This window comes from Podarcis liolepis, assembly GCF_965112155.1.
Source record: "Podarcis liolepis genome assembly, chromosome: 5".
In the NCBI taxonomy this organism is placed as follows: Eukaryota; Metazoa; Chordata; class Lepidosauria; order Squamata; family Lacertidae; genus Podarcis; species Podarcis liolepis.
The window spans coordinates 13988681-14011808 of NC_139556.1; the positions used below are offsets into that span (position 1 = coordinate 13988681).

The 23128-nt window shown below is 44.2% G+C and overlaps 1 protein-coding gene across 2 annotated transcripts; it reads left to right on the forward strand.

The window, feature by feature from the left end:
- Nucleotides 1-1140: 1140 nt before the first annotated feature.
- NELFA (negative elongation factor complex member A) lies at nucleotides 1141-23128 on the forward strand. Of its 2 annotated transcripts, XR_014525891.1 has the most exons (12): nucleotides 1141-1562; nucleotides 7904-8075; nucleotides 10091-10252; nucleotides 10895-10984; nucleotides 11493-11623; nucleotides 12237-12306; nucleotides 13261-13349; nucleotides 13500-13614; nucleotides 16364-16593; nucleotides 18434-18533; nucleotides 19410-20860; nucleotides 22457-23128. XR_014525891.1 is itself a non-coding variant. In XM_083502205.1 (11 exons), the coding sequence occupies exons 1-11, from the start codon at nucleotides 1353-1355 to the stop codon at nucleotides 19592-19594; spliced, it is 1554 nt and encodes a 517-aa protein (XP_083358331.1). In that variant the 5' UTR covers nucleotides 1188-1352; the 3' UTR covers nucleotides 19595-23128. The 2 variants fall into 2 exon arrangements, 1 of the variants encoding a protein (XP_083358331.1); XM_083502205.1 differs by having other exon boundaries at nucleotides 1188-1562; nucleotides 19410-23128.

A 23128-nucleotide genomic window follows, 5' to 3' on the forward strand; every position in this document is an offset into this window, starting at 1 on the left:
AGGTGTTAAAAGTGTGGCACTCACTGTAACAATTTCATGATGAGTACCAGCCCCTTTTTCTGTAGAAAAAAGAGCACTGATAACACCACCACCACTGCTGTATTTGACAGATTGGTAAATGGAAGAGCCACTGAGGGCATTCCCTATCAAAAGATTTCTGAAGCAGCAAAGTGAAAAACGGTTGCTGCGTCCCGTGGAAACAGCACTCTTCAGTAGAAGGGTAAGAGAGAATTGGGAAATGATCCATAATGAATTGAAAAAAATGTTTAAAAGTACTTTCCCCCCAAACCCAGAGTCCTTTCTGTTGGGGATAATTCAGACCGAAATTCCCAGGTGTCAAAAAAGGTGATTTATGTATGCTACTACAGCGGCCCGTGTTTCGTTAGCCTCAAATGGAAAATGAGCAAGGTCCCAACTAAACAAGAATGGCAACTTAAGTTGACAAAAGATGCACAACTGGCAGACTTAACATATAGACTCGGAGAACAAGAAAAACATACGTTTAGAGAAGTTTGGAAAACATTTATTGAATATATGGGAAATAATTGGGTACAGCCGAAAACACTGGCAGCATTAAGATAAATGCAAGTTTTGATGTTTTGATGGATGCAATATGCCTGAATGGTATGGTTTCTGTAAAATATGCAGAGGTTTATGATATGTAAAATGAACCACGGAAACAGAAAAAAGTCATTGATATTTTAAGGATGTAAAAATGAATACTTTAAATTGTAAAACAGAACATATTATACATATATATATATATATTCTAAATTTGTTTTACAATTTAAAGTACTTTAAATTGTAAAACAGAACGTTTTATATATATATATATATAATTTTTTAAAAAATTGTTTTACAATTTTACAATTTAAAGTACTCATTTTACATCCTTATAATATCAATGATTTCCTTCCTTCTATTTCCATGATTCATTTTACATATCATAAATATGTGTGTATGCGTGTGTGATTATATACAGTATATAAAAAGAAACGGCCGCTCCTCGACCTCCGCACAAGCCCATCCTGGCTGGGAGGCGCCATCTTCCCGTACGGAAAAGCTCCATTTTGCTCCCCGGAAGGAAGCTCTCTCTCTGGCTTGACCTGCCGCGGGCGCCGCCATTTTGCACGGCGACCTTGCGCCGCCCGGCTCTTAAGACCTCGTCAGCTTTTTCTCCCCGGCGCGTGGGCGGCGCCATTTTGCGTTACGGACGGAGAGAGGCGGGAAAAGGGGCCGCGGGGCCTTGCGGCTGTAGTCCTTCCTTCCTTCCCTCCATTTTTTTTTTTTAGGTGTCTTCATAAAATGCCCGCCGAGAGCCTCCCCTCCCCTCCACCCCCCCCCGCTCCAAGATGGCGTCGATGCGGGAGAGCGACACCGGCCTGTGGCTGCACAACAAGCTGGGCTCGGCGGACGAGCTGTGGGCGCCGCCCAGCATCGCCTCGCTGCTCACGGCCTCGGTGGTGGACAACATCCGCCTCTGCTTCCACGGCCTCTCGTCGCCCGTCAAGCTCAAGCTCCTGCTGGGGATGCTGCACCTGCCTCGCCGCGCGGTGGACGAGGTGAGGCGAAGGGAGAGACCCCCGAGGAGGCCGCCCACCCCCCAAATATCCATGAGGGGAAGCCTGGACACCCCCCCCCGGGGACGGGCCCCGGCGCCCCTCAGTCGTCGCTTCGGGCCCCCCCCCGGGGTGGGCGCCGCTTCCTCCTGCCCCCCGAGGCCCATCTGTGAGGGGGTGGAGGTCCTCTCCTCCGCCCCAGGGGTGGGACAGGGGGCTCGGGTGGACGCACATCCCATCGCCGCACACACGCACCGTAGGGAAAAGGTCTCCCGCCGAGGCAGACGGGTGCCAACGACAACAGCACACACATATATATAGACGCGCGCCAAGAAAGGGCTCGGAACTATTCCTGAGGTCCGTTGCAGCCAAACCTGCAAGGTGGGTTTTCCTCCTTCACCTGGGTGGGCTGCACTTCCTAATTGAGTGATCTTTTATATTTACACATACACACTTTTCCCGAGGTCCTTTGCTTACCTTGAGGTGCACTTTCGAAGGGGTGGGCTGCCCTTCCTAATTGAGTGATCTTTCATTTATTTACACACACACACACACACACACACACACATTTATATATAGACACCCAAACACACAAATACTCAAACTTTTCCCGAGGTCCTTTGCTTACCCTAAGGTGCACTTTCAAAGGGCTGGGCTGCAGTTCCTAATTGAGTGATCATTTATTTATTTACACACACATACACATTTATATATAGACACCCAAACAGACAAATACTCAAACTTTTCCCGAGGTCCTTTGCTTACCCTAAGGTGCACTTTCAAAGGGCTGGGCTGCAGTTCCTAATTGAGTGATCTTTTATTTATTTACACACACATACACATTTATATATAGACACCCAAACACACAAATACTCAAACTTTTCCCGAGGTCCTTTGCTTACCCTAAGGTGCACTTTCAAAGGGCTGGGCTGCAGTTCCTAATTGAGTGATCTTTTATTTATTTACACACACATACACATTTATATATAGACACCCAAGCACACAAATACTCAAACTTTTACCGAGGTCCTTTGCTTACTTTGAGGTGCACTTTCGAAGGGGTGGGCTGCACTTCCTCATAGAGTGATTTTTTTATTTATATACACACACAGACACACAAACACAAATTTTCCCGAGGTCCTTTGCTTACCATGAGGTGCACTTTTGAAGGGGTGGGCTGCCCTTCCTTATTGAATGATCTTTTATTTATACACATACACAAAAACACACACAAATACTCAAAACTATTCCCAAGGTCCATTGCAGCAAACCTGCAATATGGGTTTTCCTTGTTCACAGGGGTGGGCTGCAATTCCTCATTGACCGATCTCTTATTTATACACACCCACAAACACACAAATACTCACAATATTCCTGAGGTCCACCTGGCTGGGTTTTTTTACCCCCTTTTCCAAAGCAAGGCTCCATAAGTTGTGACCTTTTAATTGGATAAGGCAAAATGTTAAACTCTGGACGATCCCCTGAGAGAATGCACTCTTGTTTCCGAATTTTTTACAAGTGCTTTTGGGGGAGGGGAAATCGGATGGAGGTGTGCTTAATTCTTTGGGGGGGGGAAATATTAGTAGCCAGTAGGCACTAGGTGATTCAACAGAAATCACTGCCTGTTTCTGCCGTATCACATCACCGATGTATGTTCAGTCTGGCTTAGCCCATCTCTTGCAAGAGTTTGAAGCAAGATCCCTTCCCAACTTCATCCCAGACTTGGTTTATGCATGCAGTGGAGCTGAGTGCTAGTGCTTTACTTGGGCTGTTCTGCTTAAGACCACAGAAAGGCGTTGGTATACCGTATTTTTCGCTCTATAAGACACACTTTTCCCCTCCTAAAAAGTAAGGGGAAATGTTTGTGCGTCTTATGGAGCGAATGCAGGCGGGAGGCTCTGCTCAGTGCTCCCTTTAAAGAGCCGAGTGGAGCGTGTGTGTGGCTCTTTAAAGGGAGCGCGGCTCTTGGGGGAGCCTTAGCCGTGCGCAGTGTCTCCTGGGCAGGGGATGAAGGCTCCACTTGTCCGGGAGAGGCTGCGCGTGGCTAAGTCAGAAGCCAGGATTGCTGCGCTGCGATCCTGCTGGCTGTCCTGGCTTCTTGCTTAGCCGCGTAGCCTCCCTGGCTGGGAGAGGCTGCACGCAGCTATCCCATAAGCCAGAACAGCAAGCGGGATCGCTGCGCAGCGATCCCGCTTGCTGTCCTGGCTTATGGTATTCAGAATATCTTTTTTCTTGTTTTTCTCTTCCAAAAAGTAAGTGCGTCTTATGGTCTGCTGCATCTTATAGAGTGAAAATACGGTACTTTTCATACAGCTTCAGGGAAAGACTCCATACAAATGTCTGAATTGATCCCATGAGTATCTGCTTCTCACTCAACCCCCCCAAACGTCTCCCTTCCAGAGAGGAGCACACCCTTTTGCTGAAAGCAGTAGGCACTTTTCTGAAGTGTGTGTGTGTGCAACAAACCAAATTTTGGAAAAGGAAACCTTGGTTTATTGAAACGAAAGGATAAAAGCACATAAATCACATAGTGCAATGTTACGACAAATTTATGTATGGCAACACAGGCATCTTCAAAATTGCAAAGGCCCACTAGAAAACTCTGCTACTGTTTGTAGGCATGGGCTCTGGCGGTACATTTATTTAATACTGGCTTGGGAGTGTAATATCTATTAAAGTCTTTATGACTGCTTTAGAGAGGAATTCCTATTTTTAGCTAGTATTGATTTGCTGGTCGTAACTGGGAAGTAAGGTCTAGTGCAACAGGGTGTGATTTCCAAATAGCTTATGAGCCACATCCCAGGATTATGTGATCTTCCAAACCTAATGGTTTGTTTCAGTGGGTTCCAGCATTCTTACTCTATGTAGTATTATACTTTTAGGTTTATGCAAGATCATTTTGAAGCATTGCTCTACTAGTATGGGTATGCATTACCATTTCTGCTGTTAGGGCATTGGTGATTGTTTCCATGGGGAAAACAAACTATCAGATATATTGATAGGTCCAGAAAATAGATAGGTAACCATTCAGAGGAAAGCTGGAAGTAAATACTAGTGGTGATGTGCCTCAGTCAACTGCAGTTACTGGCAGCTGTGGTAACTGATTTGAGCATCCCAGTTTTTGTGAGCTAGAGATATTGCTAGCATCCTTTCCAGGTGCATGTATGCACCTGGGGAAACATGCTAAATGGTACTAAATAGTTGCTAGAGCAGTGAAAGCATACTGATCTGCAACTAAATAGAGCTTTTCCACAATCTAGCAGCAGAATCCAAAACTTTTGGTTTTGCAGTTGGATTTCTTTTGCACTGCAGTTACGTCTTAGAAGCAAAAGGCAGATTTCTATCTAAGCAGCATCACTTTTAAGGCTGCAGTTTCATGTACACTTACTTTCAAATACGTGTGCATGAACCACTGAAATAACTGCCTCTCTTTGGAGTAAATGCACATAGGAAACAGTATGTGAATCTGGTCTGGGACTGTAATAAATTTCATTTCATTTCATTTCAATGCACTTAGGAACTTTCTGGATTCAGTAAAACTGGTCTCTGTCCTACAGCTTGACATGTGACAACTTGGCACCTGCACTTTGACATCTCCAGTAATGCTCCCAACATATGCCACATGTGTAATACCAAAATATGCAAGAAAGGTCCTAATTCTAATTCCCAACATTTTTTATTGCTGAATCTCAAAACAATCCCTCAAGCTGAAACTGTATTGCCACCTGCTGAGCTTTTTTGAGCAGGAACTTGAACCTAAGGATTCCCCATTCTTAGAAAATGTGTGCGTAGGAATCCAGTGGATCATCAGATCCAGTGCCTTAGTCTGGAACAGGTTGCCTGCTGCATAGTCTGTTAAGGTTAGATGAGCAGGCAGCTATCTGCAAAGAAAGGTTCACAGGTATCCCTAGTCACCTTATATTGATCTGACTAATTTATACACTGTTCCTTGCCCTATCCTCAGAAGACAGAGAGAATTATTTCTTCTCTGTAATGCTTTAATTATATATAAATCACCCAACTCCCTTAGCACTCCATTTTGCTTCAAAGTCTATTTTTCATTTTTGTAATGCTTATGAACTTTTCCAATACTGGCCATTCCTCTTTGTGTCAAAAGCTGAATATAGTAATCTTAAGTATGGCATCACAGATCTTCTCTACAACCATGGACTTGGGTAACAACGCATTTGTTAATACTGTCCACAGTTTAAGAATATTTATGTAACTTTTCATTAACACACCTCCCAATTTTTCAGCTTATACTGTATAATTGCTTTAAATTGTTTGTCCTTAACAGGATTTTATCATATGTTTCCTTTTTCTAATCAAGCTTCTTTTTGTTCTAAATTAGAGCTATGTTGTAATAATTGTGATTCTTCCTGCTCTGATTTTTTAAAAGCAAATCGGTAGCTTAAATATTTTTTTTAAAATGTGTCTCTCAAATATCTGTCATTGCAGTACCCTATACTGTACAGTAGTACCTCTGGATATGAACGGGATCCGTTCTGGAGCCCCGTTCGCATCCTGAGCAGAATGCAACCCGTGTCTGTGCGTGCGCGGGTTGCCATTCTCTGCTTCTGCGCATGCGCGTGATGGCATTTTGAGCGTCTGCGCATGTGCAAGCGGCAGAACCCGGAAGTAACCCGTTCCGTTACTTCCGGGTCGCCACGGAACACAACCTGAAAACGCTCAACCTGGAGTTACTTTAACCCGAGGTATGACTGTATAATGGACCATTTTATAAAATGGACCGTGTTGGAGTAACATTTACAGTGGTACCTCAGGTTACATATGCTTCAGGTTACATACACTTCAGGTTACAGACTCTGTTAACCCAGAAATCGTGCTTCAGGTTAAGAACTTTGCTTCAGGATAAGAACGAAATCATGCTTCGGCAGCGCAGTGGCAGCAGGAGGCCCCATTAGCTAAAGTGGTGCTTCAGGTTAAGAACAGTTTCCGGTTAAGAACGGACCTCCGGAATGAATTAAGTACCGTATTTTTCGCTCCATAAGACGCACCAGACCATAAGACGCACCTAGTTTTTGGAGGAGGAAAACAAGAAAAAAAAAATATTCTGAATCCCAGAAGCCAGAACAGCAAGAGAGATCGCTGTGCAGTGAAAGCAGCAATCCCTCTTGCTGTTCTGGCTTCTGGGATAGCTGTGCAGCCTGCATTCGCTCCATAAGACGCACACACATTTCCCCTTACTTTTTAGGAGGGAAAAAGTGAGTCTTATAGAGCAAAAAATACGGTACTTAACCCGAGGTACCACTGTTATTAAAATGGTTTGTATTCTGTTTAAGTAGAGGAAAATCGTTCCTCACTGTGCAATAAAGTATTATTTAACCTCTGTTGTTCAGAAAAAAATAGAAGACCTCATTGCTATTTAAGTGATATCAGGGTGTGGTGGGGGCTGGCTCAAAACGTTTTGCTATCTGAGACCTCCCCCTGTGCACTCATGCCTGCTTCTGGAAAACTTTTGCCTGCTATGGAAAACTTTTGCCGCTTCATTTGGGGCAGCAGCGTGGGCATTCCTAGACCCTTTGAGACTCTCTTACTTGTGAGGAAGGGTCCTTCTTCACAGGGAGAGAAATTGTGGGTGAGATGACAAGAGAGCACCTGCGCCTTTGCCATTTGTGACAAATACCGTTTCAAGTTTCACAGTTTACTCATACTAAACTTTAAACAGGCACATTTTGGGGGCAACCTTGCTCACAATGCCTCGCTGTAAGGAAGGGCATCATCCTTGGAGAGAGGGCCGTAGACGTGCCACTGCCTGTTTTCCTTCAGTGGTCAGTGTACAGATGTAGGGATGGGCAAATTTGCCTCTGTACAGTGGTACCTCGGGTTACATACCCTTCAGGTTACAGACTCCGCTAACCCAGAAATAGTGCTTCAGGTTAAGAACTTTGCTTCAGAATGAGAACAGAAATCATGCTCTGGCGGTGCGGCGGCAGCAGGAGGCCCCATTAGCTAAAGTGGTGCTTCAGGTTAAGAACAGTTTCAGGTTAAGAACGGACCTCCGGAACGAATTAAACACTTAACCCGAGGTACCACTGTATTCCCTACTTACTCCAGTGTTCCCCAACCTTGGGCCTCCAGCTGTTTTTGGACTACAATTCCCATCATCCTTGACCACTGGTCTTGCTAGCGAGGGATGATGGGAGTTGTAGTGCAAAACAGCTGGAGGCCCAAGGTTGGGGAACACTGCCTTACTCTACATCTTTTACCCCAGTAAATGTGAGCTGCAGGTTTGGTCTATTCAGTAAAGTTTTGACAAAGCAGCTCTTAATGTGCTTTGAACATTCCACTCTTGATTTGCCTTCTGTCTTCATTTTTGTTAGATGAAAAATGCGCTGACAGAAATCATCCAGCTTGCGACCTTGGATCCGGACCCCTGGGTCTTAATGGTGGCCGATATCTTGAAATCATTTCCCGATATAGGTTCCCTGAACCTTGATCTGGAAGAGCAGAATCCCAATGTTCAGGATATTTTAGGAGAACTGCGAGAAAAAGGTAGGTAAATTTCATGTAAATTCCTGTGAAATTGTATTGCACTTGCTTGGTAAATTGTGGATTGGGCTATGTTCAGATTAATAGATTAATCCTGCGTTTCTCAGGATGTAGGGGTAGGATTGCCAGGTGTTCTGGGTCTGAGGCTCAGAGGAAAGATTTTTGGAGGTGGAACCTTAGGGGAGTTCAAAGGGAGCATTTGACAGAAAATGTCACTCACCCAAGGGGCAGAGCATGATTGCAGAGTTGGAAGGGACCATGAGTATCACCTAGTCCAGGAGTAGGCAACCTAAGGCCCATGGGCCAGAAGCAGCCCACGGGCGTTGTTTAACCGGCCCACAAGCCGCCCCTGAACTGAGTCACCTGCTTGGTGAGTCACTGCGTGCTGCGCTAAACCGGCATGGTGTGGCGTGGGGACTTTCATCTGCGGCGCTGGAAATCGCGTCTGCGCAGACGCCGTAAATTGCAGATGCAGACATCGGAAATTGCGGACGCGTACGCTCACGCTCACGCAATCCGGCCACAGAAGGATCTCCGCCGGAGTGAAGTGGCCCAGGCGAGGTAAACCTTGCCAACCCCTGATCTAGTCCAACCCCCTGCAATGCAGGAATATTTCACCCAACGTGGGGTTCGAACCCACAACCCTGAGATTAAGGTCTCATGTTCTGCTGGCTCAGTTATGCCTCAAGATATGTCTGACGGCTAAAGCTCAAGGGATGTGAGATGGTGCTAATATTTAAGGGTCAGATTTAAGGTGCTGGTTTTGACCTTTAAAGCCCTTCACGGCCTAGGACCCTCGTACCTACGGGACCGCCTCTCCCGGTATGCCCCACGGAGAGCCTCAAGGTCCATAAATAGCAACACCCTAGTGGTCCCGGGCCCTAAGGAAGTTAGATTAGCTTCAACCAGAGCCAGGGCCTTTTCAACACTGGCTTCCTCCTGGTGGAACGCTCTGCCTCATGAGACCAGGGCCCTGCAGGATCTGATTTCTTTCCGCAGGGCCTGTAAGACAGAGTTGTTCCGCCTGGCCTTTGGCTTGGAGCCAATTTGATTCCCTCCCCTTCTTTCTTTTTTCTTTTTCCTTTTTCCTTTCTCCTCCTGTGATGAGGCTGCATTTTAATATTTTAATGTTGTATTTTAATCTTGTTTTTAAGTTGTATTCATTCAACTTGTTTTTATGATTGCTTGTTAGCCGCCCTGAGCCCATCCGTGGCTGGGGAGGGCGGGGTATAAATAAAAATTATTATTATTATTTGTCAATATAGCCTGTGCTCTTGCCACTTTTCCTTGAGACTGAAAAGGAGGCTAAAACCCCATACCTGGTCCGCTTATCAGACCTGGCCCACTTATGAGGCAAGGTGAGGGACCTGCCAGTGGAAAAGGGGCGTTGGCAGCAGCACTGAAATATCGCGAGATTTCAGAGAGTTCCCACTGGAAGCCAGTGCTTTGTGGGCGCTGCCACAACACAGGTGAGAGAAGCCCATTGTTGGCAGGGGGGCAGCACAGTTCCGTTTCACTGCTTGATGAGCCTCTCCTGCAGCTTACACATTGGGGGAGGGCTGTTCCAAAATATAAATCTCTTTGCACAACAAGTTGCCTGAATTGATGAGTGTAAATCGGGGTAGGGAGCCTCTGCCCCATGGTCCAAAGTTCACCCAGCGCAAGTATCACAGGAAGCCGTTTTTCCCAAGCCATGCACTCCTGTCCCCATATGTGACCTCTGGTGCAAGACAAAGCTGGCTCAGCTGCACAGCTGAATTACACGTGGGGAACTCAGCCGATCTCTGGAGAAAGCTGGGGTGAAGTCATGGGCCATCAGTAGTCCAAGCCTGCTGGATTAGCTGTGCAAGTGAGCTCCCCATGGGGAACGTGATGGGCAAAATAACTTGAGGAAATGGAGAAAATGTTTGGTCTTCCAAGTTGGGAGGAAGGTGTAGTTGTCTGCCCAAAGGACGAACACTTTTCTTAATGTTGGTTCTTACAGGAACTCATTTCCTGTGTGTTTTCTGATTACATAGTGAGTGAATGTGAATCGTCAGCTATGCTGCCGCTGGAGTGCCAGTACTTAAATAAGAACGCCTTGACCACGTTGGCTGGACCACTTACTCCTCCGGTGAAGCACTTCCAGCTGAAACGTAAACCAAAAAGCGCTACTCTCCGAGCAGAGCTGCTGCAGAAGTGTAAGTATCAAGGCACCTGTTAAGAAAAACACCAGAGGAATAGCCTCAGTATTGTACAGTATTTGAAAAAGATGCAACATGCACAGTAGAATTTGAGATGCTGAAACCAGTCTTGGAGGAAGTCTTGATGCTTTGTAGTCTAGAACTTTGAGCCCCACCATTCTCCCCCTACCCAATCTCTCTCTCTTTAGAAAAGATAAATGTAGAACAGTGAATTTTGACAGCTTTACGTTTTTCTTCTTTCGCTTCTGATTTTCAGGCTGCACACCTTAAAATTTCCCTTTGTTCTACAGAGTTGTTTAAAGGGGCAAGAATCATGTCATGTGCGTGAAGGGAAAAGGCAGGCATGCACAATACAAAAGGTCCTTTGGAATGGGTGGGCTGAGAGCTGGTGGCATTGATCAATATCAACATATTTTAGAATGAAAAGTGTGCAGGTACCCTAGGACCAGGGGTTCTTCCAGTTCCAGGTATAGCACTAAAAAGGGGGAAGCTCTGTATGTAAATCCAGTCTGTGCATTATTGAGCGGTATGATTTCTTTCCGGAGAGGGTCAAGTTTTAATTGTTCCATGAAGAGCCCTGTTTAAGAATGACTTGATATGTTTTCCTGGTGGAGTATTAATTAGAATTATTTTTTGTAGCTACTGAAACTGCACAGCAGCTCAAGAAGACAGCTGGAGTGCCTTTCCATGCCAAAGGAAGAGGGCTAGTCAAAAAGATCGATACAACAAGTAGGATTTTAATTTTCTTTTAGATCTAAGAGACACGTATATATGCAAAGCATGAAACAGCTATTTTGAAGGATATATATATATAAAGAGATAGATAGATAGATAGATAGATAGATAGAATGAGTATTTAATCTTGCAGTCGCACCCCCCCTTTCTTGAATAATACCTTTGTGTTATCTTAGAACATTGAAATTCCCACATTTTTATTTAATCAATGCTAGGTATTTCTTGTTCTTCTAAAATATTTTATTGACTTGTTTTTAAAAAGTGCAAAGATAACAAAAAGAAGATAAAGAATAAACAAATGCGAAAACATAAAACTTTGCAGCCTAGAAGGACAAAAGTGCTAAGATACAGCACAGGGATAATAAAGTATTAAGTCATTCAAAGATTCCCTTATAAAATAATAAAGATATATAAAAAATAAAAGTATTCTCCACATGTGAGTTAAATCATTATTGAGTATTAAGTTTATTATTATTCCCCCCCCCCTTTTGTTTTTGTATAGCTCCACTCAAAGGGATACCTAAACAAGCACCTTTCAGGAATCCCACTACTCCAAGTGTATTTAGCCCTGCCGGAAACAGAACTCCGATTCCACCCTCGAGAACTCCTCTGCGCAAAGAGAGAGGAGTAAAGGTATTTATGCAGCTTCAAGTGTGCTTTCCTTGACATATCCAGTCTTTTCAAAGTTAAAAAACAACAGCCCTGTGTATTTGTCCAACTAGCTTGAGTGTTATTTCATTATTTCATCCCTGTTTACACAGTTTTGTTTTGTTTTTTAATTAAAAAAATCACAGTACTCTTTGGTATTGTGAGGTACAGTATGGATACATATACAGTCATACCTCGGGTTAAATATGCTTCGAGTTGAGCGCGTTCGAGTTGCGCTCCTCGGCAACCCGGAAGTAACGGAGCATGTTACTTCCGGGTTTCACCGCGTGCGCATGCGCAGACGCTCAAAATGACGTCGTGCATGCGCAGAAGCGGCGAAAAGCGGCGTGCGCGGATGTGCCATCGCTAGTTACATTTACCTCTAGATGTGAATGGGGCTCCGGAATGGATCCTGTTCGTATCTAGAGGTACCACTGTACTAAATTCGCTTCCCCCTGTTAATATTGTATAAGGGAAGTAGCTCTAACATGATGCACGTATGTGGAAGTGTAAAAGGTAGACAGGGCAATCCATGCATCAGAAGCTAGTAAACTCTGCAATAAATGTGAAAGTAAGTGTTTGTTTGGTGTATTTGTAGTTACTCGACATCTCGGAGTTGGATACGGTTGGTGCTGGCCGGGAAGCGAAAAGGAGAAGAAAGACCTTAGGTTAGTATATAGGGTTACAAACATAAGTCTGTTGTACTTAATCTGTCAAATTAAATTTAGAGCTAAAGGCTAATTGTTTGCTTTTCTGTTCTGTTAAAGCTGCTGTGGAATTATAGGGAGTTGAGATTTGATAATATGGAATAATTGTCTGTTAACTTGTGATAGGCTTGAGAGAGTGAACAATTCACAATAGGGCACCTGCCTGCGGACCAGCGGAGAGGTTTGGAGAATAGTAACACACATCATTTGAAAAATACATGCAGGGAAACAAGAGGGAATATACAAATGACTATTGATTCATCTATCTAAATCTGTTTTCATTAATAAAGCAAAACTACTATATGAAGACTCCCATGCGCTTCGACTTGCCTAGTGAGGCAAATTGAATTGTTCTGTTGTGTTTGTACACAAATTTGGCTGGATCTGAGAGTTAGCAAAACAAATAGAATAGAATAGCCACAGTTATGTCTGTTCTGAGTTCCTGCAGCCCAAACTTTACTTCCAGCTGTTTCTAGTACCATTCCCCTGTGGAATCCGTGCTTGTACAGAGAATTCAAAATTCGGCTTAGGATTTTATTTGTGTTAAGTGATGAATTAATATGTTTAATTTCATAAAGTGAAGATTTAAGGATGTTTATGTTTAAGTTAAATTTTATAAGAATTATGATTTGGGAAACTGTTAAAAGGACATGCAATGAAATTCAACCAAGGGGAAGTGGGGAAGTCATTTAACAAAGTTAATAAGTGTAAATTTCAATAAGGCTATGATTTATGTTTGTTTGTCTTATGTGTTTGTTTGTTTATAATATTGTGAAAACCAATAAAAAAAATGGGGGGGGAGTAGAGAATTCAAAATTCGGAAGTAATTTTGGATTTTTAAAAATTCTTTATTTGGGTAACTGAAACAAGGCAGCAGTTATGGCTAACTAGCTTCTATGTTTGTTATCGGTGTAGATACAGAAGTGGTGGAAAAGCAAGCGAAAGAAGAGACAGTTGTCGAAAATGCTACTCCAGACTATGCTGCTGGTCTCGTATCTACTCAGGTAGGATTTAGAACATTATTATATATTGGGCTGCTTTCTAAGCCTCATCCATGTAGGGCTCTGCTCTGCAATCACAGGCACGAACTATGTACCCTTGAATTGTCAAAATTATTTTTGAAATAGTTTAAGGATGCATGTGCTGTTTTACAGAAAATTGCCTCTTTGAACAATGACCCTGCCCTGGCTTCTACGAGCTATCTGCCTGCAGCACCCAGTGTTGTTCCATCTTCCTCTTATGTTCCAAGTTCCGACACCACGCAGCCCGGTAAGTGACACAATTTTCCATTATTGCACTTCTGAATGTGTTCGTTACTGATATGTTCCACATTGTAAAAACGACGACACTCAAAAGGCTATGGCAAGTACTTTCATCAGAATAGGTTTATTTAATGTTTTAAAACAGTGCGCAGAGTGCAAGTCAAACGAGGACACATCACCTGCAGCAAGCTTTGAATCTGTTCTGTATTCAAAAAGCCAAAAATACCTGAATTCAAGGAAGATGTGCAGGGCTTCGGTTTCTATAATAAGCCCAAAGATAATAACAATATTGCCTAGAGCTGAGGTGGGAAACATTTTTGGCTCAGTAAGCTCAATCCTTATCTTCACACACACCGGCAGGTGGAAGGAACAACTCACCTGCCAGTCATCCAACATCAGTTGATTGGCACCTGTCAGAGTCAGTTCATCAGTGTTTCGCAACCAGCTGGGTGTTTGGTGCTTCAGAAGCCCGGCGCAACAGCATTGCAAGCCACTGGGAAGCCCTGCGCATAGGGTTGCAGGTGGTTCCCAGCCGTGCCTGCTAAGCCACTTCGAGGGAGACCCCACCACCTGACCCACATGTATGACATCAGGTGTAGGGCAGATGGGCATGGCTTGCCAGAAGCATCCTCCCCGGGCCAAATGGGGAGGCCTGGTATGCCGGATTAGGCCTGCAAACTGGAGATTCCCTAGTCTGTACTAAAGTTACAATGCAAATGTATGAAGCAGAATCAAACCTGTTGTGAATAATACTTCCTGAGACCTTGAATCCTTTCTGGGCATGGTCTGTGTGCTGTCATGTAGAGACCTTACTTGGCCAGTGATGGATGAAGTTTCATCTTCCTTTAGATTAGTTATGTCAGCTTCCGCCCTAATTGCCACATCCACTCATTTCTGTAAAATGACAGGATTCTCTCAGTTAACATCCCAAGATGCAAAGATGAAGTTCCTCAAAGGTTCTTGAAAAAAGCACTGAGGAAATTTGTGCAGTAACAAAGTACACTTGGTCACTTTGTGCTTCTTTAATTATTACATTTCACAGCATTTATTAGGCTGCTTGATTGTAATACCTCAAAGCAGTTTCATAAAGGATTGAGTGAAAAAGAGGGATGTGGCTGTTGATATTTCAACGCCAGGCAATTGTCTGAACTCCTGGGATAATCTCAAAGATTACCGGGTTTCGGGTGTCGTGTTTAAACCAGAACCCGCAGAAACTTCAGAAGCAAACCAGAGTATAAGCATTTCGGAGGAAACAGAAACCAGGTGGCATAAAGAAGGGGTGGGCAATGTTTTTGTCCTCAAGGGCCATATCTGGTGGTGGGGAGGCATTTGGTGGCTGTATGGCACAATGTGGCGCTGTGTAGGACACGGGTGGCGCTGTGGTCTAAACCACAGAGCCTAGGGCTTGCCGATCAAAAGGTTGGTGGTTCAAATCCCTGAGACAGGTAGAGCTCCCGTTGCTCAGTCACTGCTCCTGCCAGCCTAGCAGTTCGAAATCACATCAAAGTGCAAGTAGATAAATAGGTACTGCTCTGGCGGGAAGGTAAATGGTGTTTCAATGCACTGCTCTGGTTCGCCAGAAGCAGCTTTGTCATGCTGGCACATGATCTGGAAGCTGTACGCCGGCTCCCTCGGCCAATAAAGCGAGATGAGCACCGCAACCCCAGAATCGGCCGCGACCGGACCTAACAGTCAGGGGTCCCTTTACCTTTATGACACAATGGGCAGGGCGCTTACACACTTGCACACACTCTCTCTCACCTCAGCTTCTTCCAGCGCACCCTCAGCACAGATGTCACTGGGTAGCTGCCTCAGGAGCATGGAGGGGAGGAGAAGGTTGAAACCTCCACTTCACAGTTCTCCCAACCGGACAACATCTCTGCCTCCATACTGTTTAGTTGAGGGATCCTTTCGCTGCTGCCCACTTGACGGCTGATGGATGGAAAGTGACTGGGCGTGTGGGGCTCTGGAAGAGTAGCCGAGGGCTGTAGGTTGCCCAAATGTGGCTTTCCTTTTGGGCCATGCCTTCCTCCCCTGCTCGTGTCCCATGACTGGACTGAAGCACATAACATTACTTTTATAGGATCTTGCCTTTGTGTGGTGCTATTTTATATATATATCTCTTTTTTTTACCCAGAGGAAGTGTCATGAGAACATTTCCCCCTGTACCTGGGAAGCATGGCGTGGTTCTTCACATTACCCTCTGTGCATAACCTTTCTGCATCGATTCTTGCCTTTGTAATATTTAGAATCTCTCTTTTTGAAATTAGAGTTGTGAGCGTGTGTAGGGAGGGATGTGAGAAAAGGTTTCAGATCTGAGAGAAACAAACATAAGCTTCAAGCAGCGATTGGCGATTTCAGATCTGACAGGAAGCAGGTGTGCTGTTTCTGGGGAAAGGCTTCAGTTGAATAATCTCAGTTTGTACCCAAATGGTGTCTTTCAAGCCCCCGCAGCACTCAGGATTTTAATTTCACGTATGGCCTGAGGAATTCTGGGTTTCTGCAATCACCTGTTTTCCCTGTGCTGTGGCGGCAAGCAAGGAAGACAGAAAAGCAGACAAGCAAAAGCGAGGTAAATGAAGGCAGGGCATCAGGAAGAAGGTTGAGAGACTGTCACTGCCTGTCGGAGGGGGACCTTTTTGCTAAGTTACATGTTATCCTTTAGTGAAAAGTAGGGAAGCTTTAAAATTTGTAATGAGAATAAACGGTACGAACACCATTTTGTTGTTGCTGATGACATCTTTTGCTGCAAACAGCTGGCTCTGTCCGGGAACCCTTGCAAGCGAAAGACGAGCCTGTGACGCCCCCTGGCACTGCTGTCCCGACTCAGTTTAAGCAAAGGACACCCATGTATAACAGTAACGCAAACACAGCTGCAGCGACGCCTACCTCTCCTGTGACTCCTCCCGCCGCCCCTCCAGCCGTGCAGGCGCCACCGGCAGCTCCTCCTCAGCAAGCGCCGCCCAAGAAGAACCTCTCCCTAACAGTAAGCTAAGAGAACTCTCTCACAATGTATATAGACGATTCGCTTGGATCCTTTCCGTTGCTTCTACAGAAATAGCCAGGCGTTTGCAATCTTGTTTATGAATATGCGGATCTGGCTAGTACTAAACCATAAGACCGCTAACATTCCAGGGTATGGGTGCTAATAACCTTGTTGCCACATTTCAAAAAGTCAAAACCAGGATGCCCTGAAAGTTGTTGATTTTTCAAGAGCCAGGGCAAAGCACCGCCTTTCGGAAATCCAACCCCCCCCCCCAATGTCAGTTCTGCCTTTGAAATCCTGGTAATGTCCGGGAAAATCCAAATGTATGGCAGCCCTACCTTGTAGCTCTTTAAGAACGCTTTCAGGATTTGCTTTGATTACAAATAGACCTCAATACTGTTGAGAACTGATATGTGCCCTGCCTATACAACCTCTGACCCGCTAAGGAGGTTCAGGTGGCACCTTCATTATATACCTTTAGACGCCAGGCAAAAACATTCTTCTTTAACAAGGTCTTTGAAGTGTGTTGGTGGGGTTATTGGGTTATTCTAGTTTTTATTTTTATTACAGTGGTGCCCCGCAAGACGAATGCTTCGCAAGACGGAAAACTCGCTAGACGAAAGAGTTTTCCGTTTTGGAGGTGCTTCGCAAAACAAATTTCCTATGGGCTTTCTTTGCAAGACAACAATGCCTTGCGAGTTCCTGCGGGTTTTTCCCCTCCCCCCCCTTTTTCTAAGCCGCTAAGCCGCTTATCAGCTGATCCGATCAGCAGATAAGCCACTAAAAGCTGCTAATAGCGCTAATCCGCTAATCCGTCAATGGGCTTGCTTCGCAAGACGAAAAAACCGCTAGACGAAGAGAATCACAGAACAGATTCTTTTCGTCTTGCGAGGCACCACTGTACGTACTTTGTGTTTTTATGTTGTGACAACCAATCTTCCACCCGTGCCCATGAGCCAATTTTGAGAAGTAGGTAAGACCGCTTACCTGCCAGTTACCGGATGTCATAATGGCTTCAGGCCAAGGGCTTGAAGGAGAGGTTCCTGCAACAGCCCTTTAGCTGAATGGTGGCTGCAGCAAGCTCCTTTGAAGATGCTCCATCGAAGATGCTGCAACCCTGATCGTGGAACTCATTTGAAGTCTCTTTAGAGTGCGCGGGGGGGGGGGGGAGGATATGCTCTTAAAAAGCAGAGATTTTCCCTTCCACAGAAAGAGCTCTTGGGATTCAAGGGTCTTCCCCCAGAAAAATAATAACTACATTTTCAAGTGGGGCACTTTGTACTCTCCAGAGGAAGCAGCTTGGATTCATAGAGCACTGGGGGGAGCAGCTAGAATCCAAGTTGACTCCTCCAGGCCCCCTTGGTTATACCAGGGAGTTCAGCTGATTTTAGGTGCTGTTGGTGAGCCCTGTTCTGCTCTCTAAACCCCAACAATTGGCTGATGGTTGGGGCTTCCGTGTATCTCCCAGAGGGCTTTGCATTCATTTACCTTTCTATTTTGGTACTTGATCAAAGACCCCCAGAAAGATACCCAAGTGATGGCCTACTCTGTACCTCTATCTTGGAACATAGTGGTAGATTTAAGACACACAGACAGAGAAAGAATATCAGCTGCAAGAATATGAAGAGCTCTGGCCAATGTACCGCACTTGACTATATGAAAATTAGATTAGAATAAAAGCTCTGAGGTTCTATCAAGGGGCACTGATGCTTTTTCTATTCCTGCGCAAAATAAGGGATTTGTCAATTGAGAAACAATGAGGCTGGATGCTTGAAGTTATTTTCTGTTCTCCCGATCATTTCCTCTCCTGAAATAAAATCTTACTGACTCTTCCTTGCAGAAGGAACAAATGTATGCAGCGCAAGAAATGTTCAAGACCGCAAACAAAGTCACAAGGCCAGAGAAGGCTCTCATCCTTGGGTTCATGGCTGGATCCAGAGGCATGTATTCCGAACTGTATTTCTTTGCCTTGAATATCAAAGCCAGGTGCCTGGAAATCATCATCATCATAATAATAATAATAATAATAATAATAATAATAATAATAATAATAATTTATTTATTTATACCCCTCCCATCTGGCTGGGTTTCCCCAGCCACTCTGGGCAGCTTCCAACTGAATATTATAAACAATAAAGCATTAGACATTAAAAACTTCCCTAAAGAGGGCTGCCTTCAGTTGTCTTTTAAAAGTAAAATAGTTGTTTATTGCCTTGACATCTGCTGGGAGGGCGTTCCACAGGGCAGGTGCCACTGCTGAGAAGGCCCTCTGCCTGGTTCCCTATAGCCACACTTCTCGCAGCGAGGGAACCGCCAGAAGACCCTCGGCGCTGGATCTCAGTGTCCGGGCTGAACGATGGGGGTGGAGATGCTCCTTCAGGTATACAGGACCGAGGCTGTTTAGGGCTTTAAAGGTCAGCACCAACTTTGAATTGTGCTCGGAAACGTAGTGGGAGCCAGTGCAGATCTCTCGTATATTGTGGCTGGCAGGATCAGGGATAACTGGCAAGGTCAGATGAAGACATCTTATGCAGAGGCCCGGGATGCAAAAGGCTGCTTAATGATCCCAGAGGCATTGCAGTGACCTTCCTCTTGGGGGTGGAGTAGGGGATCTGTGTGCACTGAGATACAAAGTTATCCTTGAATGCCGTAGGTGCAATTATTTCAGAATAGCAGCACAGACTTGGAAATAAGTATATGAGGGTGCTGCTGGTGTGTACCGGTGCAGATCTTGTTTTCTGCATTGCTCCTGGCCTGAACCGTTTTGTGTTTGCTAAGCTCCCGCCCGTGACGCGTGTCTCTTGTTGCCTCCACAGAAAACCCTTGTCAAGAACAGGGCGACATAATTCAGATCAAACTGAGCGAACACACGGAACTGCTGCCAAAGGCTGACGGCACAGGAAGCACCACGATGCTGGTGGACACGGTTTTTGAAATGAACTACGCCACTGGCCAGTGGACCAGACTGAAGAAATACAAACCAATAACTAACGTTTCTTAAACAATTCAGTAATAAAGTGTAGACCAAACAGACCATAGAATAAGCCAGCATTGTACATAGTGTGTTGACTAGCCAGAACAACATTCCCATTTAGGCCTCATTGTAAACCACCCAGAATACTCGTGGCGATCAGTTCCGGAAGCAGGAAGAAAAAGAGCAGAACGGCAATGCTTGTCTTTATTATTCTTGTCTAAGAGTCCCGGGTGTGTGTGTGTGTGTGTGCGTGCTTGTGCAGCGATTGCAGCAGATTGAAGAAGAGCTGAAATGCTTCTACTTTTGCAGAAAGATTTATGTTCAAATGTCTTGAGAGGAATTGCCTTCCAGTTGAGACCATTTTTTGCAGCAGCGATGCCTAGTTTGACTCTAGGTTCTGCGTTTAAAATGGGCATGGCTGCATTTCTCTCCTTTGGCTTAGGGCGTGTTGGATGCCCCCCCCCCCCAATAGTGATTGTGAAAACATGAAGGGTAACGCTGTTTGTTTGTGTAAAGCCCAACAACACAGTCAATTCATAGAACTGCATAATGGCAGATACATCAACTTACATGCATCTGTCCTGTAAACGGGCTACCTTTTTTTACATGTATACATTTTTAAAAATGTAAAGTAGCACTAAAGACCAAAAGGTTAAGGGGGTTTGTTTTGGTCTGGATGGCACCTAATTTCTTCTGTGTGGATTTGCCCTCGGCTCTTTATTTGCCCTCTGCTCTTTAAAGGTTCAGCTCTGCTTCAGGGTCACTTAACTAAGTTCTGAGAAATGGAAGCACGTTGCTTTTATGTTGGAACCAACCCTTCTTCCCTCCTGCCTTTTTTTTTTTTTGCCCAGCTGGTACCTTTTGAATCTACCAAAGACTGGCCTTTGAAACAGTGTCTGTGAATGTCATGGCATGAAGTTACTTTGGAAGAGCATCCCTGTGTCCATGTTGGAATGTGTTAAATACGAGTCATATTGGCAATTGGCTGGCTCACCCCTGATTTTTCCAGGGTTAATTTAGCTACCGTTGCCGGAGATGCATTTGTCAAGGAATGGCACCCTTCGGAATTTTCCTCCCCATCTACACGGACGTTACCTGCAGCTTCGCGAGATTGGAGAGCACCTTTTAGCAGCGGTCCTGTTGCAAAAGACTCTCTTCTCAGAGGGAGAAACGGAGGAGACTGCCTTCGGAGCAGTTTCCTAACTGCTATGCTTTCGGAACTTGATCATTTCAACAGTTTATGCTTGGGCGATAATAGAAGGAATCTTACAACTGGCATTTCCACAAGAAATGGTGGGTACAGTTTTTTTAAAAATTAATAAAGCCGATGTCAAAGAGAGGCACAGATCGTTCGCAATGTAAGAGCTTTGTGTTGGCCTGGGCTTTAAATTGGAGCAAACTAGATGCTAGCTTTTAAGCCAGGCTTATATTGGCATTTATCAAACTGCACCTGATCAGAGAATCCACTTAAGAGAATCTAAAGCTAGGAAAAGAGACAAGGTCTTATTTTACATTATATCCTGATGTAACCAAGCTGTGTCTCTGTGGTCTTTGGTTTGATGTTACTTGCCCCAAAGAACTTGGAGGGTGGGAATGAGTATTGACAACAGAATAACCTTTGTTCTGGGAGAGAAAAAAATTGCTCCTCAGCCAAACGATTATTAGGGATCAGTAGCAAATGTAAGGTTTCAGGAAGGGTTCCAGATAAAGGTCAGATATTTATTTAATTTTGTAAACAGCTAAAGCTAGACTATGAAGTAATACGGATTAAAAACAGGATGGTGGGCGTTTTTTTGGCCATTTGTTTTGGTTTCACAGAAAACCCCCCGAAACATAACTATCTGTTTGGATAGCCTTTAATTCAGAATCTTTTATAGATTTTATATTTTTGAAATTAGAAGCTACGAAAAGGTTAGTATGTTGAGCGTTTTAAAATGGCAGCTGGCAAGATGTAAGAGACCTGAGCTTCATTCTCGTTCTCTCACATCTAAATTTCAGCTATGATAGGAAGGCCAAGTGTTTAGGACATAAGATTTTTTAAAAAAGTTTAGCAGCTATCACAAACGATGTGATTGTTTTTAAAACGTTAATTATTTTGACATGTTTATCTTGTTCCTTTTTTTTTTTGGTCAGTTTTGAGTATGGCATGAATGTTAATGGCAAATTATTCAGATGGAAATGTTTAAAACATAAGCTACAAGTTGCAGGTTTAATCTTGTAAAGATTAAAATGATATAAACCAATGGATCAAAAGTTCTGCATGCCATGATAATTAAACATTGAGAATGTGATCAGACAGTTCTGGAAGTGAGGATAAAGAAAGCATTTGAATGTCTGTGAATATTTTGGAAATAACAGTACAGATGTTTGAAATACAGATGTGCTTGCCAGGGCAGACAATGAATAACAGTAAGCAAAGCACCCACTAGTTTCAACACGACAGCATATTGTATTAGCCACAATATGCCACACATCTTGGCAAATGGAAGTTTGCATTCCCTTTTCTGTTTAGTTCATTTAGTGGGTACAAAAATGCTTACTGGGGGGTCTGGTGATGTTTAAATTTGCAGGAAGGAAGCTAGATGTGAAACTACAGATAGTTAACACCACCAGCTGAGGTGCTTAAGAGGCAATATGCTCTATAAAGAGTTTTTTTTGCGTGAAACCTCCCATCTTTTGTAACCTGTTGACATACATCGCCAAAGCTGAACAGCTTGTTTCATGGTAGGAGGAAGCCAATTCGTGTTACAATTTGAAGGTAGGGGTCCAGAGGGCCGAGAACATGCTTTTTACATGTGATAACCATTCCCACTTCTTTTTTTGTCACCCATCATTAACATGGGAGGACTTCTCGGTGGTTTCAAAATAATATATGAACCCTCTCATTAGGGAGAGAAATTGCTAAGTCTCTACAAAGGGGGAGATCTACAGCAGGCGAATACAATCTAAAATGTGCGACCCAGTTGTGATGCGACGAAGATCACCGCTGCCAGACATAGCAAGACAAAGAGGCCATTCCTTCCATCGCTGGCGAGATCGTTCTGCTCGTCCATCCAGGATCTTCAGTCTGAGGGATGAAAGAAGCCAGACGCGAATGGCTGTCACAAAACTTCAGTTTCTTTTTGCCCAGCCATCAAGAGCAATTGAAACCCACCGGTTCCATTGACAAAGCTTTAACGTAGACCTTAACCCTAAAGGGTTAACTACACTTTGAAAAATTCAGCTTTGGCTCTCGCCTTTGGTAACCACACAACTCTTTCCCCCACGGATCATGTTGAAGTCACACTTGCCAAACTTATCGAAGGTACTTTGATACTGTATCTTGGAATTGCATTTTCACAACAAAATCTGAAATTGGAGAAATGTTTTAAGACCAGGCAAAAGTTTTAAGCCGGAGCCCTCTGGGAAACTGGTACCTTTATAAGAAGCAATGTTTTGTAAAATGTTGCATGTTTTCTAATCTATTTTGTGTTTGTACAGATGTAAATTCAAAACCTCACGTCCTTGGGTACATATTTTCAGCATAATATAGTATGTATAATAAAGTTCAGATTTTTCTAA